The following is a 19,338-nucleotide window of genomic DNA, read 5'->3' as shown; positions in this document are numbered from 1 at the left end:
TTCAGTGTTTTTACAGCTTAAATAATTTTGGCTTCCTACCTCACTTTGCCATTTTAGATACCATACTAAATAATGATTTTGCATACTTCCTGACTTGTTTAATAGCACGCTGTCAAAGTTGGAAAATTTCTGAACTAAAACCAGTTCAACTTTTGAGGTTTAAAGTTCTTCTTTTTCTGGCCAAAATTTTATGATCTTTCTTTTTGTCTACAATCTTATAGGCAACTCATATATAGATGGATTCAAATAGATTTATATTTATATTTAGATATATTAGATATATTTAGATATATTTGTATTTAGATAGATTTTTTGCTCAATTTATTGTCAATGCTTTTCATTAAGGAAATAAACATGTGGATATGGAGTTTATATACTTTGGGGGCTGGTCTCACAAACACTGAGCCTTTGCAGGAATTATTTTTTTATTCATTTGTAAATTTACTAGAGCTATGAGTGTTGTTTTCTTCCCTCATAGAAATGTCTCCTGTAGCTCTGAATCTTAACTTGATGCCCAGAGGCCAATCTCTGTAAAAACTGATTTGTAAAAACTGTCTTACAAAGATGTCAGACACCTAAGTGGCTGACCTACTTTGTAGGCAAACTGACTGAAGGTACAGTATTTTTCTTTGTGGTGTCACTTTTTTTCTGTCCAATTCTTAGAATAATCTCATTCCAATTCCTGAAGAATCTTCCTTCTGCTTTCATAAAAGCAATGGCTGTAGTTAAGTTACAGCAAAAGGCCAGCAAATGGGCAGGTATAGTTTCACCTTTTAGTGTCTGGAGAGTAGAAGGGTCAAGGAATATACTATTAAATAGCAAGTAGGGATGACATTACCTCAGGAAGCTTAAACCTGTATTTTAATAGGATCAAATTCTAATCCTAGGTCTGCATATTTATGGTTTGAGATTTATTTGACTGTCTGCAAGCTATGGATTTTTTTTTGCCAAAAAGCACCAATCTTTATCTGGGTATGAAAGTTCTTTATGACTGTCATCGGTTTCTTGTGTTATATGTCTTTTTATTATGCCCTGTGGTGCAATAGAGAAACTTTTTCTTCCTTTTTTTAAACCAGAGACATTTCAACTAGGAAATTTCCACATAAATTCTTTTAGCATTTGACAATATAGAAGAACACACATTTAAAGCAGTAAGTTCCCAATAGTCTAAACACACTGGAGGCAGTATCAGCTGTTGCTGATACTACAAGGGAAGCTGTTTTTAATATGCATTTGGAATTACCAAAGGACCTATAGGAAACTCATAGTTAAAAATCAGGGAACAATAGAGACACAATGGTGTGTCACAGGGAGACCAACTAACTTTTCAGAGTCTCTGGGAAATCAGTGGGTACTCTGAAAATTCAGCTGGGACAACCTGAGCTATCCAGGGTTTGAGCCATGCTTTATTCCAGGTGTCACAGGTCTGCTCTGCTGGGATCACCAGTTCAGACAGCCTCTGTTTTTTTGATATAAAACAGTTCCCTCCTACCAGACTACTCGGATGTGATCCTCCTTGGAGCTTCTTAGGTAACTTCTTTTGGACAGGCAAGTCATGGCTACTTCAGAAAGTCCAGCCCAATGGCTAACCCTGATCCACTACAATGTGTGCAATATGGAAAAATGTAATAACTCAATTAAAAGGGACCCCAGAGGTCATCTAGTCCAATGTCCTACTCACAGCATGGCAAGCTTCAAAGTTTTAGGACAATCTGTCACTGTTCATCGTTATTGCTTGAAAGCAATTAATGCGTTCAATGTTATAATACATTCTGGTTAACCTTTTTTAAAACCCCTTCATTAAAAGGTTTAATTGTGTAAAATATAAAGAAATGTGTTAATTTATTAACAAGAAAGAAGAATAAACACAATATTGACTTATAATACTTTTATTATAGAAGAATTGTTCAAATATAATTATTGTAAGCATTTCTGTTTTTACCAGTTTAAAACAAAATCTGGTAATTAAGATTCAACTATTTCTGAGACTTTGAGTGATTTGAAATGAATTTAAAGTGATTTAAGTGAGAAATAAAAGTTAATGATTCAGTTTGGGTTTTTTTACTGTACATTTCAGGAACAGTAGGTGTGTTTCAGAGTAACTTGTAATGCAATGTTTTAGTTCTTTGAATTAAATTTTAATGTGGCTTGTCTCCTTGAAACAGATGAAATACAGCAGATACTGTAATTGGAACTTACTATATTCCTTTATATTTATTATTGATTGTTAGCATGCATAAAGCTGAATTATTTTCCCTGGGGGTAATATAGAAAAATAAGTGAATTTTAATTTAAGTTTTTGTTTTTATTTTCAGGGATTGGATTTTGCAGCCTTCACAGGGCATATGTTTTTGGGTATCTGCCTTGTTGTTCTGGTCTCCTTTCCTTTCCTCAGACTTCTTTACTGGAACAAAAAGCTTTACAATAAGGAGCCAAGTGAAATTGTTGGTAAGTGTGAGTGTGAAAAAAAGTTACATTGGAACACTCAATATGTGCTAAATGGAAACTGAGTAGTGTCTACTACAATGGTGTCTTTAGATGGAAGTGCCCACCCTCCTCACTATCTGAACATTAATTTTTCAACCAATAATTCATATTTTATTTTTAGTTGTGGTATTTTCTGATTTTTAGAACTGGATGTTTTTCTGATGCCAAGACTGAGGTTTTGACATGAATTATTAAATATCTTACAAAATTTGCAGGAATAATTTTCATCATTCATTATAGCCTTAGGCGTGAGTATCAGGATGTTCTGTGGTGTAACAAATAATATCTGGTCAAGGTGCTGAGTTCACAGCCTAGATTTATAAATATCCCAGGTTTCCCTTACGACAAACATAGTGCACTGATGTATTCCCTTGCTGATGACTTTCTTCCATTGAATTTTTCAGCAATCTTTTACTGGTCTGTGGTCAGTGAAAGACATTTAATCAAAGCTGAACTTTTCAAGTCCTCCCCAGCTTGCGTCTGTGGCTCTTCCTACCCTAAATTTCCCTGGTGCATAATTTCTACAATTCAGTAGAACTGAATCTTTTTATGTCACTCACCTCAATAGTCTCTAAAGTCTTCTTAAAGCTGTTTCAATGACTGTCGACTGTGTCAGTCCCTCTTTGTCTTCATGCTTTTATGTTTTTCAATTCAGTCATTTTGAAGTTTTTATCATTGTTCTAGGGCTTCTCTTTCAGTGCTGAAATTTAATACTAACCCCCTAAATGTTCACAATTTCTTTACAAGGTAAGAAATACTTCAATAAGTATAATTTATTAGCAAGCTTTGTACAAAGACAGTTGAGTGTAACTGTTTCTTCCCTGGGACTGATGCTTGTTTCATCTTTGGCTGCAGAAGAGTGAAGATCCAGGCTTCCACTGACCATTCAACACATGTTTTAATGTGCTGTATGATGTCTCTGTCTCTGTGTGTGTGTGGCATCTGTTTATCATGGAGAGGACAACTTCGGATACCATTGATGTGCCTTGGCTTCATTTGTTATCTGTGGAGAAAGATAAGTGCTTTTCAAGACTAATGGAGCTGTCTGTGCTAGAAGAGATATATTGTAGGCCTTAAAAGTTTACTTTTCTCTTATAAGGAGACTCCAAGGTGACTAACTGTGGCAGAGACTTTCATGATAGGTATCTCATTTAGGCAAAAGGAGTAGTACCTGTAGTGCCTTGTCTTGTTCCAGGGGAAATTTGCTTTAGGATTATGGTTTTATTAAAAGCCAGAAGTGACAGTCCTCTTGTCAGTAAATTATACCATGTGTGTTGAATCCCATCTGATAGAAAAGTCAGAGAAGAAATTTCCCTGCTTAGGAATATCTTCTGAAGATTTTTGGTTTTGACTTTGGTGTCTATTCAGCACAAGGTGCACTCAGTTTACCTGTTTGTATTGCTAAAGGCCAAAGTCTTTCCCAGAATTTAGATCAAAAAATATTTTTGATGGGTTCTAGATATTATATTAAGAGTTTTCTAAGAGATTTAGGGAGAATTTCTCTTTCTCCTATATATCTGTCTGGTATGAGGTAGGCATTTTCATTTTAAAACTGCTGAGGCTTTCTGCACCCTTAGAGGTCTTATCCAGAAAGCAAGAGAAATAAAGAAATTAACTCAGACCCTGACATGCTTAGACTCTTTCCATGAGACCCTACAAAGTATGAATTTTCAAAAAAACTATCAAGAAAATTAATTATCCCAATTGTAAACAGTATTGATATAATAACATTATTTTATAAATATATATTTTAGAACATAGAATTGCTGCTTTTTCTCCTTTTGGCTATAAAATTTTAAAGCACGTGTTTTGGATTTTTAAGAAATATAGTATGTAATGGTTTTTTAAAAAATGACTCAGAATAGTACAGTTTATTCATGAACATACTATTTCTGCCAGTGAAACATTGTAGTAGTGAAACACTGGCAAGCATATTCCCTTCATATAATGTCTTGGTAATCTTTGTGTCTGTTCAGATTTAACAGTCTCTCAGTCAGTATACCATGTGTTCTCATCATCAGCTGCTTGTCCTTTGCTGCAAACCTAATCAGGAGCTGTTCAATTAGAGCAAATGCTGAAGAGCCCCTCTTTCCATTGAAAATTTCTGTGAGAGGGAAAGAGAAAGAAAGAGACCAATACAGCTCCATTAGGAGATAGCTGTCATGGTTCGGATTTGCAGAATGGCCTCCAAGGTGCTTCTAGGGGTCCTTTCATCTCCAGTTGAAATGGTTCTGTGATAACTTCAAATGGCTTGTTTGAAGCAGCTGTTTTAATCAACTAAATACCAGTCTTTCCTCACCTTGCCCTCAATTAGCAGTTAAACAAGTTATGTGAGATTTAATTGGTATATTATTCTCCCCAGATTTTTTTTTTATCCCTGTGCACCTTGTGCTTAAACTTTTTTTTTCTGCTGCTTTAGGATACACAGATGATTAAAATGGATTCGTATGAATCTTAAAAATGAACAATGCTCTTATTATGAAGATACATTTTTATCTTAAATTCAACACTATATATAACCGATGTTTTTAATCTGTTGGCTTTCAGACTGATTTGCAGAACCTCTGCTGCAGTAAAAATCCCTGTTCTTTCCCAAGGAACCACTGTCTACCTGCAGTGGCTTTAAGCAGCATAGCTAACAAAACAGAAGAAGACCCTGAAGAGCTCATCCATGAGAGAGAAAATCTAATGGTCTTTAAGAATGAAGGGATTTTTGAGGACCTTTTTGAGCATGTTTTTAGCTGATAAAGCTGCTCCTTGTTCTGTGTGATACAGCAAAAGGTGCTAGGGCTTGAAGTGTAAGCTGAGAAAGTTTGAAAAGTTTGTATGTATGCACACTTTCATAAAAGAATATATAAGGGAAATAATACCTTAGTGTAACAGGAATTAAACTTATCAGTTCTGCCGCTCTGAAAACATGAAACCAAAGTTTTTTCTTCCTTTAAGAGTTAAGAATACATTATTTAGCTCCTGGGAAGTGTAACGATACATTATTATGTCTCAGCTGTCAAGCTGTAGAGACGTGGACCGCAGTGTTTGGCAAGGTTGCTATCCCCAGGAGAGTGGGTGGCACATGTTCTGGTGACAAATATTATTATACTGGCCACTTTTGCCAGAGAGGAAGAGCTTTCTCTTAGCACAACTTTGGCACCAGCTCCCCATTTCTACTTTGTTGCTTACTCCTTTTTTCCAACTTTTTCACTGGCTGAAAGACATCTGCCCTTTAAGCGGGGGTGGTAATAGCAGGAGAGGGGGGAGCATGTTATTCCCTCTGGTGTAACTCTCTGTCTGCAGCAGCTGGGAAAATACTGATGGTAGTACGAGAGTCAGCATGTAAAGCTGACAACAGAAGGAATTAATTAATCATAGTCATATGTAAAGTGCTTAATGTGTGAAAAACACAGAGCTTTTTCCCACAACGGTAAATGCAGTAACCAGATGAGTGAGCAAATTTGTTTCTTTTTTCCACGTGAAGCTCTACAGATGTTATCAAAGAGAAGAAAAGGGAGAGGAGGAGGGAAAGAACCACTGTGATGACTTGCAAGAAAACTCCAATATTTAGTGCCCATTTTTGCAAGTAACATATTTGTAACTTCAGGAACCATATCTTGCTAGAATCAGTGAAAAGTAGCTAATTTGGAAGCTGGTTCAAGTGACGAAAGTAGCAAGCAGTTTATGAAGACAGTAATGTCCAAAGAAAGGGATATTTCAATATGTTTTCAAGAATTCAACTTTAAGCTCAGTCTGAATGGAAGTTTTGCAATATGCACTAGACTCTGCTGTCCTCAGCTAAGACGCTAATTTAATTGGATTTTACAGGGAATATTTTTTAACCTTGACAATGTGGACAGTAAAATGTGTGTTGGTTTTTTTGTGTGGTCTCTTTTTCTCTCTTCTCTGCAAACCAGTTGTAGATATTAACACTGAATAGTGAATAGCTAACATTTTAACTCTCCTACTGTGAATGTTAGCATGCTGAACTAAAAGGTGCAACTTTCTTATGAATGCTCTGGGTATCTAAGATAATATCTTTCTGGTACATATTGTGTCTTTTATTTGAAAGAACAGTAAGACTTCCAGTCTCAAACTAGGTAGTCTTAATGTGCCTTCAGACACTGTGTTTAGTCGTTTTTGGATAATATATCCGGATCTACCACGGCCATGGTTTTATGTTTGAAAATGCAAATCAAAAGCTGTATTTCATTATTGCACCTTCAATAGCTCTCTTGATGATCAGGAATGAAAAGAAGTACAGTTATTTACTTTCCACAGGTTGAAGATTTTTGTATTTTTTAAAATGGTCAATAATTTTACGCTTTAATTCCCGCATATGTCTTTTGAACTGCTTTGGAGTTGATAGTGTATTCCCCTTGGAAAAAGAAAAACATTGATCTGCCTCTTCTTGTCTTCAGATGATAAAAATAGTATTCTGACATTGCAAAACAAGGAGAATATTACAATCTTATATTATTTCCTTAGTGCATTGATAATGTAGCCATCATGAGAAGGCAACGGTAATATTATTTTAGCTGTCTTATGCAGAAGGAAGGTATAATATAGTGTCATTCTGAATCAATAGAGCAGCACCTGACAATTTATTATACTCATTTTTCATGGAAGGAATGAGTACTGGAAAATCACTGATGGGAGGGAAAAACTTAGTGCTAGCTCCTATTTCTTTTGCAGCCTCTGTGTCCCTCTGTTTTTGTATCCAGACCTCAGTTGTGAAAGGATTGCACATACAGTGGTTGGCAAGGCACAAGATTGCCATTAACAGTGTTTGGGTGAAGCTATGACAAAGTTTTTCACTTTTATGGCTCTGGAGTTCATAAGGTCTTCCTAATAAACAGAGGTTAAAACAACTGTTTAGTTCTATGTAACATATTATCTGTGTTTATTTGCTGCAGAAAGCTTTCACTGTGATGGTGTTTCAAATACAAGTGTAAGCGTGGCAGACTTTTAATTGCTCTGCTATTTTCATTTATCAAAGTGTGTTCATTGTATTAGTCATCATTTTTACTTCTAAACCATTGATAAAGGTTATGGTGAGTCTGAAGTAGGCTGCATTGTTTTGCTCTTCATCTTGTCCTGTTAAAAGCATTAGAAGAGGCATTATCTTTTGAAATACTCCAAAAGACTGTTGTCCTCTTGAGGCTTTATCTTTTTATGGTTCTTTTTTCCTTATCCTTGGGAATACCATCTCTAAGTAGTGACTTGTGGCACTTTTTCTGGTATTGAAAGACCATCAGCAGTAGTTACATTTTGTGCTAAATGTTTTGGGATTGGAATGTATCTAGTTGTGTTTGAGCAAAGTGCAATGAATTTGAGAGGTTGTTTTCTTCTAAGGGAGACTTGTAGTTTAATGGAAGACATCAGCAAAATTTGCTTTCATTGGCAAGTCTGGCAGTCTGAATGAAAACTATTTGATAAGCTGGAGTTATATTTCTAGATTTCACACCTGAGAAAAACTTCCTGAAACAAGCTAGAGTAAAATTTTACAAAAATTCATGCTCAAAATGCTTGACTCTTGACTTCCTTGTGCTATTCTCAGTGTAACAGAATGAAGAATTTCAAGCACATTAAGCAAGTACTAATGAGCATGCAGAGAACCTAAATACCTTCAGATTGCTGCTTTTAAAAGATGGGGAATTGCTGCAGAGGAAACTGAGGGCAAACGCACAAGCACTGAAATAAGTTTCTGTCTCTAAAGTCTGACTTACCCAGAGATGAGATCAGAGCCCATGTTACCTGAAAGAGAAATATCCAACCTGTCTTTCACGAACAAGCCAACTGAAGGTTAACGTATGTCTTTATCAACCATACTGAAACGTAATGAGAACTCTAACTCACCTGTGGATTACTCTATCCGAGTCCTTTGTGACCATCACACACATACTAAATTGACTATTCCCCTGTAAAATCAGGGTTAGGCTTGTAATGTAGATTCTTTCGTGGGCCTGCTGCAGCCTGCTCCAGCTTGCTTGGAAGATTACTCCTGGTGATTAATTTAGGTGTTTGAAATGATGAGCTTTGTGATTTTCTGCCCAGGCTCCAGCTGCTCTGCTGCAGGATGAGGATGCCCTGTAATTCCTACGTGATGGATGCAATCCCATACTGGGTAGCTGAGCTGGCATTAGGTGCCTTTAAGACCAAATGGGGCCTCAGACATCACACTGAGCTGAAAAGCTTATATAAATTCTCTGTACTGCTTTATGCAGCATTGTGCACATTTCTTATGTTCCTTTGCATCTATTTAGCTGAATAAGGCAAAACATGTTTTGATGTAGTTTCAAAGACCCTGCAAAATTTATACCTATGCTTACCTTTATCCACTACTGACCAACTGCACTATTCAAAGGAATAAAACCAAAAATAGTTCAGGGTGGTTTTTTGTTTGTTTTGTTTTGTTTGTTGGTTTTTCTAGATTTAGATGCTCATGCTTGTGTCCTGTTGGGGTGTGCTGCCTCTAGTAGAGAGGCATAAGTGTTTGAGCTGGAATATCCCTCAAGGTGAATTTTTTTCTATTCATCTGTTTCAAATTTTGGATTTATTTTCTGCACTTACAAAATAGAGATGACATTATCTAATAATGTTTAGAAGATTGGTTACATAATATGAGGGATTTAAAAATTACTAAAATTTATAGATATTACTATTACTAGTTAAGCTAGAATTCATGATATTTAATTTGCTTTACAGTTAGCATTTAGACAGAAATATTCTCATTCTGAGAATTTGGCTATGAAAAACAATAGCTTTACTGAAAATAGGTAAGCTACAGTAACATGTGGAGAAAAAAACTAAACAAATATTCAGATGAACTTGCTTTGAATGCTGTTAGATACAGCCGCAAACTTGTGTTGCTTGCAAAAAGATAGTTTATGTAGTTAGTGCATGTGCAAGTTGAAAATTGTCATTTAATGATAATTCTTATCGTCTCATCAAGGTTGGTCATGCTCTTCTGAGTATCTTCAATTAACAAAACTGGCCTTTTCAGATTCTGAGACTGGGAATTAATTACACTCAGTTTTTGAGGATGTCTTCTTTGTTATTGGCAGCTGGATGGGAGGGAATGTGTGCTTACTCAAGTGAAAATTAATCTGACTCTTAATTGTCAGATTGCAGAAATAATACACAGTTCTCAAATAAAGAATATTTTCTAAAATGAAGAAATTTTTTCTAAACTGTCACAGTCCAGGTCAGCAGCTGAGATTTTGTTAAACTCAGTGGGTCCATGATGTAATGTTTGTGGTTTCCAGGGCAAATATGATCAATAAAAAAGTCAGAACAGATTAGCAGCATAGGGTTTACATGTTTGAGAAGCCTTTATTTGATCCTATAACTAAGCTAAAAATTAATATTTTCTTGTTAGAAATGGAGTTTTTTCTATTTTCTTGTTGGAAATAATAATGCTAGGAATATTGCTGTTGTGCCTCGTGGGCTTTATGAATGTATGGCATTCACAAAGGTTGTAGTTATCATAATGAGCTGAATTCTCTGACTGAGCTGAGCTGCAGCCTTCCTATGTTTTTGTGCTCCAGATTAGTGCATACTAAACAGCTTTGCTTCTATCACTTTGGCTACTGGTGCTATGGTTGCAGTCAAACATTAATTCAGCTGCTTTAATGAGGAACTGCCGTGCTACAGACTCACCATGTCAGTTACTGGCAATAGACCTGGCAGGGGCAGGTTACATCTGAGAGAAGCTGATCCACCTCTAACCCTGCAAAAAACCTGTGGATTGGGCTGGACAAGTGTGTGGAGAGAACTCACTCTGGTGTAATATAACCATTAGATCTCATCTGAGGTGGGGACAAGAACTTATGGACATGGAGAAACAGTGTGAGACTGTCCTGTGATTCTATTCAGTGGCAGCCAAATGCTGCCCTTGTGCTGTCTTGGCCGTAATTTCTAAGTGATTGGTAAGACTCTGTGGTTGCATTGTCCATGTATAACACATTATGTCATGATATATCAGATGGTCCCAGACTCTGGGAGTTGCTGCCTAAATGGTTTTACAATTATGACCTGGGAGAAGTATAGCAAGGCCCGAAGGACTTTGGCCATAATTGTTGTTGCTGACTTCAAGGTTCTGCATTATTTTTCCTTCAAAAAAGCACTACTTCTAATAAATATGTATCACCTGATGCCACAATGGCCTATTAGCAATAAGAATGTGCATGAAAGGGAAGCAGGAGAAACATTCTGCAACAGGGGCTGTGGTATAGAAGTTCTATCAACTGTTATAATTTTCCAAGTACAGTTTGCTCTGAAGTTAACTCTACAGTAGGTCAGATGTTCACATCCTAATGACTGAAAAATCAAGCATGCAATTGCTGTACATAAAGACACAGTCAAAGCCATGTGAAGACACGTATGTAGTTTTTAAGGTAGATCACAAAGCATCAGTCCAACTTTGCTCAACATGGAGATTAGCCCCAGGGCATTTCAAATGTGGAACAGGTATCTGCAACACAAGTCATGCTGCTTTCCACTCTGTGGATTTGTTTGTGGCACAGATGCAGGGATGATAGCTGCCTCTTTCTGAAGGAGGGAAGATACAGGTTCTCTGTATGAAAATAACTGTGGAGCACTTGCATTTAGGTGGTGAATGATTCAACTTCACTCTATCAACTAAACCCTTGCTGAAATTCCACTTGGAAGGATGGGGAGAAATGCTATGGCAGGATGAACGGATGTCATCAGAAAAGTTGTTGCAGAAAAGACAAACTGTAGGGAAGAAGAACGGCAAAGTGCCTGCTCATGCTTCATGAGCCTTTGCCATAGAAAAAGACAAAACACACTCTTTCCCTTGGACTTATGACAGTTTCAAAGCTGCAGTCATATTCACTGAAAATCCTATAAGAATGAAGTACAGAAAGGCCTTTTTTTCCCTCTCTGTGAGTGGAAAATTACTCCTGTTATATTTGTGTGTCTCACAAATGTTAATGCAAAAATAAATGATGGCCAGAAATCATGTGGATCCTTTGATAAGCAAGACCTATCCGTATCGTAATATAATTTTGTTCCAGATTATGCTTCTGGCAAGAACCACCAAATATATTACAAAGGAAAGTTGTTGATTTGCCATATTTTTGGAATCTGTGGTTGAGGTATAAACTGGATTTCGACAGTGTGAATTTGTATTTGTGGTCTTAAAAAATGACCACACTTAAATTTTAGAGTGTGGTCTTAAAAAAAGACCACACTGTAAAATTTAGGCAAGCATTACCACTTTCGCAGATGTGTGCAGATCTATCGACATAAACCTTACAACATGTGTGTCAACTGCTTTTCAAATGCCTTTCTTCTGTGCCAACCATTCAGACTCTGGGCACAATTTTGTTATTAAATGTTTGAGTTTTGTTGAGTCTAATTCCTTCTCATGGTCAATCTTTATAAGATTCACTCTGCATTATCATTATGAGTACTTGGTTGTAAAGGAAATTGGGGAATTGAACATATTTGATAGCAGGTATCACCTTCTAGAGGGTTACAGCATAAAACGTAACATCAAAATGTGTTTAAATTTTTCTTATGTAACTAAATATTTTTTTATAAATTATTCTTACTGCTTGTTTACATTATGTAAAGCATTACACATCCATTTTCAGAACAAGAGCAATTTGCTGATTGAACAGGAATCTTAAAATATAAAACCTTGGATTCTTGACATATTATCTTCAATTACATGAAATTTGACTGGAACAGAAAAGAAGGGTGAGGAAACATCCCTTTGCTTCAACAGGAAACATTCGCACAGACAGTTTCTGAATGAATATTCTGATTTTATTTCTTTAGTGTTTTCCTGTAAAATTCAAAGGGTTTTTCGGCATGCCCAGTTTAACATCCTTCTTGAACAGGAACACGTGCTTTTTGGTCATTCTCCAAGGCCTCAATGATACAAGGAAAAAAATAATCAAAAAGGATTGAAATTTCTGAGAAGATTCTAGAGTCTGATTTCGAAGTGTTAATCAGTCTGTCTGAATTTTCACAGGATCAGATATCATCCAGGTCAGCCTGAAAGTGATGGTTGCTGTGTTTACATATATTTCCTGTGCCCAAGAGTTAAATCCTCTTAGGAAACCTTTAAAATACTATTAAATGTTATTCCATATAACAGTGCCAGATTTTACTTTTGGCTTACATAGATAAAATTGCTTGTATGAACACAGAGTGAATGGAAACATGCTGTCTATTTTGAATTCCATGAAGGAGCATTTGCTGACTACACAGGGAACTGATATCTCTTAGGAGTATAATAATGTATACTGACAGTTTGTTTTCTGTTGAAAAATGAATGGGCTACAATTTTAGCCCTTAAGCTTGTTGAAGATGTTTGCAAGCATTTGAAGACAGTACTTCTTTTCCTTTGAAAAGAGACTTTGTGGTTAATTTATTTAAAATTTCTATTAATTTTTCATTCAATTCAACTCTGCAAAATGAATGACAAAAGCATCTTCCTGAGTGGAAATGTGTTGGGTAAACCATCCCAATAACTTTAACAACTTTGAGTCCAGAGCACATTACACATATTTTACCCGTCTCTGGTTTTGTACGTGTTGGACTTCACATTGATGCAATTTTGCTTCTTTCCAGAGCTGAAACACGAGATCTATGTTTGGAGGCTGACAGCTCAGCGCATCAACCCAGCCAGCAGAGAGGAGACGGCTGTGAAATGCCTCTTGATGCAGAAGGTGCTGACTCTGGAGATGCTCCTGAGGACGAAGCTGAGGACGTTTCACAGGTAAGCAAGGACCAGCGTGTCCAACCTCTCATTTCAGGGATCTTCAGTGGAACAAGACCTGCATTCCTAGCTCTGTCTTGATGAGATGGAACAGCCACTCTCAGCCTCAGTAAAACACAAACTATTTTAGGACAAAACTGATGTGCAAGGCCTGGAAAATATATTTGTCAATATGACTCAAAATTAAAAGCCTAGAAATTTCAGGCAGCTTTCGGTTTAAAAAGATCACAAATATGTAACGACACTTTTCTTTACAGTTGTGGCTTCAGCACAGTAAGATGCTGGATTTTCTTTCTTTTTTACTGAAAATTTCAAATTCTCTTCAATGAATAGGTGTGTTTGAAAAACATTTCACCAGTGAATTGCTCTGTTTTACAATTATTTCATAATCAAAATTTCAGCGTGAACTTCTGAGTGCAGACATATTTTTATGTATAGAAAAGAAGTTTACTTAAACTATGAATAAAGGAATAATGACCTTTTTTTGTTTAGATTCTAGTAAAAACAGATGTTATGCCATGGAATTTGATGACTGAGAATAGCAGTGATAAATATTTTGGATGTTAATTGCCTAAAGTGAAATTGGAATAATTAATTTTAATTAATAACCTTGTTAAAGATTTTGAGTAAGAAAATGTAAATATTTATTGAACTATTCCAATAATAGGATTGTTTACATAATTTTTGCTGATATTGAGTATTTTGAATTGAGTGAGAATATTAATACTTCAAGAAAAATAAGACTGTTAAAATTGTCTCCTTTTCAAAAGATTTTAAGATTCTCAGATTTTATGGTATTCCAAAGAGGACCCTACTGACTTACAAATAAAAACTGTATATTTAATCTTGAAAATCAGGATTCTTCCAGCACAGCACATTTACAGCAATGTAAAAATTCATTAGCATTAACAACAGAGCTCCTGAACTGCAAAGCCCAAGGCTTTTTGCTAGAGGCCTGACTGCATCGATAACAGTGAAGTTATTTGGATCTTAAAAACTTCATTATAAAATGCAAATGTGAAACATGTGTGTTCTGACTTGCTGATGTTAGCACACGACCCTTGTTTTATCGCAGTGGGACACACACATCAGCTCCTGAAACTGTTAAGGGAGCTACACATTGCAGATAGTCAGATCCTGTACTGAGGTGTGTACCCTTGAGTCCCTTTCCAGCCTGTGGCTTTCTTCATGAACAGAAGGGTTTGTGTATTAGTGGAGCTTGTTGCAGAAGTGGAGTCTCAAGTGAATGCTCATGGGAATTTTGCTGCTGGATGTAAGAAGGCCAAGACTCCTTTGTGGTATGAGTTACTCCACACAGGGAAAGAGGTGATCTATATGTGATGAGAGGGATTTATTCCAACACTTTTGGCAGGGCTCTGATTTCACTCTGGAAAAAAGTAGGTGTCATTTTCTTTCAGACAAATTTCACAAGAAGATAAAAACTGGGAAACAAATATCCAGGAACTTCAGAAAAAAGTAAGTAGATGGCTTTTTTTTTCAGTATTCAGATAAATGAAGCTATGCCCTTATAGAGAGATAGTGCTTTAAATCTAATGGAAATTTATTAACTCTCCTGATAGCTGAAAAGTTAGCAGCCAGGGTGGTTGGCTTCTTGATCAGACAAGGTTACTGAACCACATGGTGAAGTTTTGTTAGTTTTTTTTCCTTTTGTTCTTTAGAAGACTATAACTTGAAGAATGAAGTAATGGTTCAGCAGTGTTTTCCTAAATTTTTTATCCATAGCCAGAAAGGCTCAGGAGATGTCGATAAGTTGTTTGTAGCCATGATGAATGATAATAGAGTACACTCCTCCTAATGTACCCAGTGCTGACTCTGATTAAATGCATTTTGGTGGCACTACTGCTTTTATTATTCAAGTAGGGATAAACCACTTGATAAATCCTGTTCTCTTAGTTGTGCACACACTAGCACTGCTTAAGTCTTTATGCTGAAACTGGGACGATGGAAGCTGTAGTGGGATTAATGTCTCCTAAATTTAATTATCTAGGTGTCACAATCTCTCTACCTCACTGGCATCACTAATGAATCAGGTCAGTGTCTGAGAGCTCAAGTCCTTGATTGGACTCCTTGGGGTTCAAGTCCTTGACTGGGAGAACACTGTCCTAGGTGTCACACTAAACCAGAGCAAACCCAACAGGTTTTCTTTACATCCCTTTCAAGGCATTGCATAAGAGACAAACTTTTTAAAGAACAGAGACTTTCTTCTATTTTAGCAGAGCTTTAAACTACAGGAAACAAGAGACAAACTCTGTCTGGGAGAAAGTGATTATCTGGAGCAGTGGTGAAAGCAGAGACACGACAGAAAGCACTGGGTGTGAGGGCTGAGGGCACAAGGAGATTGGTACAGGGAAGCAGGAGCTGGGCATGGAGGTGTATAAACTCTGTAGAGATGAAGGGCTTGGAAATTACATGAGAGTTGTACAGGAGGTGTGAAAGATTTGACCTCTAGAGTAGTTTTAGGTTTTCAAAGCACACCTGAAAAAAGAAGGGTGATTTTTTTTTTCCCAGACCACAAAACCACAGTGCTCAGAATTACCTCTTTGGTAGGAGTTGCATTTCAACCCTACTTCACCCTCTGGACTGAAATTGTGGAGGGGGTGCCTGAATACAGCTGAATGTATGCAGCAGGTGCTAGAAACTTGTATCTCTTAAAACCTGTTGGACCACATATTCATGTTTTTTTAATAGGTATGCATAAAACACACACCTGTAAAATCTATTCAGGTAGTTCTGTCTTTTATGCTGAAGAGAAATATATAATACAGGAACAGCAGATTGCACTTCACACATGCTTTTCTGAACTCTATACATAATACATAGCTTGTTCTTTAATACAATTTCTAATTTTATTTTCCTGTCTATCTCCAGCACAGAATAACAGACAAAATTCTTCTCATCAAATGTCTGACAGTGCTGGGATGTGTTATTCTTATGTTTTTTCTCAACTCATTTGTTCCAGGCATCTACCTAGATCTTGGTAAGTTTCATAGTTTTGTTCTAAGTAAAATAAGCAGCCTCCTTGAAAAAAAGCCAGCCATATCTTTCTGAGTCTCTATCTTTTCAGAAAGCCATTTTCCATGTGTTTCTGTCCTCACAATTCTACCAGGTTGAGCAGCAATTTCTCTGGGAAGTGAAGAGCAGGTTTTAAAAATTCAGTCACGTCTCAGTTACTCCAGGAGGAGTAACAGAGAGTGCTCATGACTTCATTTTCTGGATTTCCAATACTAATGAGCTGCCTAAACATTACAGAATGAGCAAATTTGACCTTGGCATCTTTTGCACTGAGTGAATGACCAGGACGCATCAGGGGGATCAGAAAATAATCACTCCAGGGGAGAACAAAGAAGCAGTTTGGCATCATTTCTTAAGTATAGAAAGCTCTTTGTATAATTTATAGTCTCCATTACTTTATCACCATAATAATTAATTTCCAAAAATAAAAGCTGGAGGATACTGTATATGGGTGAAATGAAAGTAGCTCTCTGTGTGTGCTTTCTATATATAGATCTATATGTGGAAGTTTTTTATACAGATAGTTGTATATCTCTATGAGAAAAAGCTCCACATAATCCAAAACCAGAACCCAATTGAATCTCACATTTAGCTTAAAGACAGTGATAAAACCTACCTATGCACTGACCAATAAAAAATGAAAAAATTTTTTTGGCTGCTGAGCTCTTCAAGATTATGGAATTTCAAATACATTTTTTTTCATGCAATCTGAATTTGCACACTATGTACTTCTATCTTAGTGGCTGAAAGATGGAGCAGTCTTGAAGAGGAATAGCTCATAATGAATAACTCAATAATCATATACACAGATACATTGACACTTATTTTTACTATGCAAAATATAGAGCCAGTTATAGCTCTACAGTGGTGATCAGGTTGTAAGCAAGATCTTCCATATCTGCTGCTGACAGACTACTTGCCATGAAAATGGGCAATTTCAGCCCATGAAGACTACTGTCAAGAAATTAAAAGCTAAACTGCTGTATTATAACAGAAAAATGTACTACATTAATAAGGTCTGGGAAAATGCAGCAGCTGAAAATATTTGAATGCATTTGAAGTCATGGCAGCTGAAAACATAAGAAAGACCTTCATACTGCCAATTTAAGAAATCAATTTACACTCTTACTTTTGTGTCTCAGATAAATGGCACTGAACCATGTAGAACTTCTTGAATTAAGCAGAACATCTCCAAATGTTTTTGAAAAGCCAGACAATCATTAAAGACTAAACAGCACTAGTTGTGTATGCTACTGCTAAGAATTTTTTTTTTAAAACTGCAAAGGAGTTGAATTCAATGCTAGAGGAAATATAGTAACTATTGATCTTTCTTGTTTGTCCCGCTTTATGCCAGTAAAATAAATGAAAACAAATGGAATGTTTGGCAGTCTAGGTTTCTGCTACTCAGTGGCTGAATAACAACCTTGAAAGTAAATTAGGGCTGTATGTGTTCTGTATAATTTCTCCCCATTCTCCATTCATGGCAAACCTGTCAGATTAATGAATAAAAGTTATTAAAGTATGCACATAATTTCTGCTGAAAAGTAATTGAACCTGTAAACTTCTACTGATAAGTTTACAGGTCCCATAATTTGCAGGTTCTCATTTTTGCTTCCTGAATTTCACTATCTTGATGATAGTTGTCACTTAATTATCATTACTGAAGTAGTGCTGCTGTGAGGCCTTATGGATTTTAGTCTTCCAAAGCATGGAAATACTTCCTAATGTACATTACATCTTGTACTCTGGCTTGGGTAAATTTGTTCAATATGTTTTTCTCATAAAGATGAAAGTAAATTGCAGTTCAGTGTTTAATTTTCTACCAGAATAAGGGTTTATACAGAGGTTGAAGTGTTAGAAATCTAATCAATTTAAATTGCAGTTGGTAGAGAGAATTAGAAAGATTTTTAAATTCTGTATCAGTCCCAAGCCTTGATACAATTTTTTCATTATGAACCTCGAACCATTAATATAATTTGAAGGTACTGACATTTTAATTTAAATAATAAAATTTGCATACTTAGCTGCCTTTTGAAATGCAGAACTCCTTCTTACTCAGTTTTCTTGTGCCTATTCATTAATTTACTTTGTGTAATTCTATAAAATATCTATGTTAATAAAAGATTAGTATTGAGACTTAAAAAAACCCAGATACTAAAAACTATAAGACTCCTATACTGCTTTCATTTGGCCCCATGAGATTTTATTTTATTGATAAAGCATTATTAAAACATCTGAGAAAAAATGACAAAGGATGAAATTAAAACCCCTTTGAGGGGGGCTACTATTTTGACTTTATCTTTTAGGCAGGCATGTCTAGAGCTTTGGACTATATTAATATGACCAAAAAAGATTTAAAAAGTAATATAAAGTAAGATTCTGTAGAAATTTTAAGCTAGATTTTTTGAAGGGAGCGCTCAAAGTGACTGTGTCAGAAAAAATACCAAAATCAATTTATAGCTTAATTCCTTCTTCTTCTGTGGGGAAGCTGCTTTATCTTTGATTTGGTTTTAGTCAGTTCAATGAGTTGCTGAGCTGCTGTGAACTTTGTGCAGTTCCTTCTAGTATCTGTGAAGAGGGACCCATTATCTCTGTGGCCCTGCTTTTGCCTGTCTCTCTGCACTTTCTGCATGCAATGCAGGCAGCCTGCTCTTGCAGACCCCCTCACCCTTGCTCTCTTCCCCCTCTGGTTACACCTCTTTCCCAGAGCCAGGCTCACTAGTTTCTGAGACATGGGAATGTCTTCTTCTCCTCTAAAAGGTTGCAACAAACTGTTGCTTTCGTATTCAAGGGACAAGGTGAAAACCCAAGAGTAAAGAGATGAGATAGTTCCTGTTTCAGAGAGGAGATACTGCCTCAATTTTGGCTGCTGGAAGCTGGGATAGAATGCCAGGAGGAATACAATTGTAATTTTGCCTTATTTTATTAAAGCAAAATTATATTAATTTCTGCCTTATCGCCACCATTTTTCGTGTTAAAGACATGATTCTTGCACAGGTGAACCTATGGTGTGACCATCCATGGCTTTTCTCATGTTCCTTTGGTGAATTATTTAAGCAAGGGGACAGGGA

The 19,338-nt window shown here is 36.3% G+C and overlaps 1 protein-coding gene across 1 annotated transcript in view; it reads left to right on the top strand.

The window, feature by feature from the left end:
• OCA2 (OCA2 melanosomal transmembrane protein) overlaps positions 1 to 19,338 on the top strand; it is a 184,095-nt gene that overhangs the window by 88,666 nt on the left and 76,091 nt on the right. The window contains exons 15-18 of the mRNA XM_064408163.1: positions 2,316 to 2,448; positions 13,087 to 13,234; positions 14,653 to 14,710; positions 16,124 to 16,232. Coding sequence (XP_064264233.1) covers positions 2,316 to 2,448; positions 13,087 to 13,234; positions 14,653 to 14,710; positions 16,124 to 16,232 — 448 coding nt within the window. The remainder of the gene's footprint in view (positions 1 to 2,315; positions 2,449 to 13,086; positions 13,235 to 14,652; positions 14,711 to 16,123; positions 16,233 to 19,338) is intronic.

Source organism: Passer domesticus, chromosome 2 (genome assembly GCF_036417665.1).
Source record: "Passer domesticus isolate bPasDom1 chromosome 2, bPasDom1.hap1, whole genome shotgun sequence".
NCBI classification, from domain to species: Eukaryota; Metazoa; Chordata; class Aves; order Passeriformes; family Passeridae; genus Passer; species Passer domesticus.
This window is presented reverse-complemented; position numbering and strand designations above follow the sequence as displayed.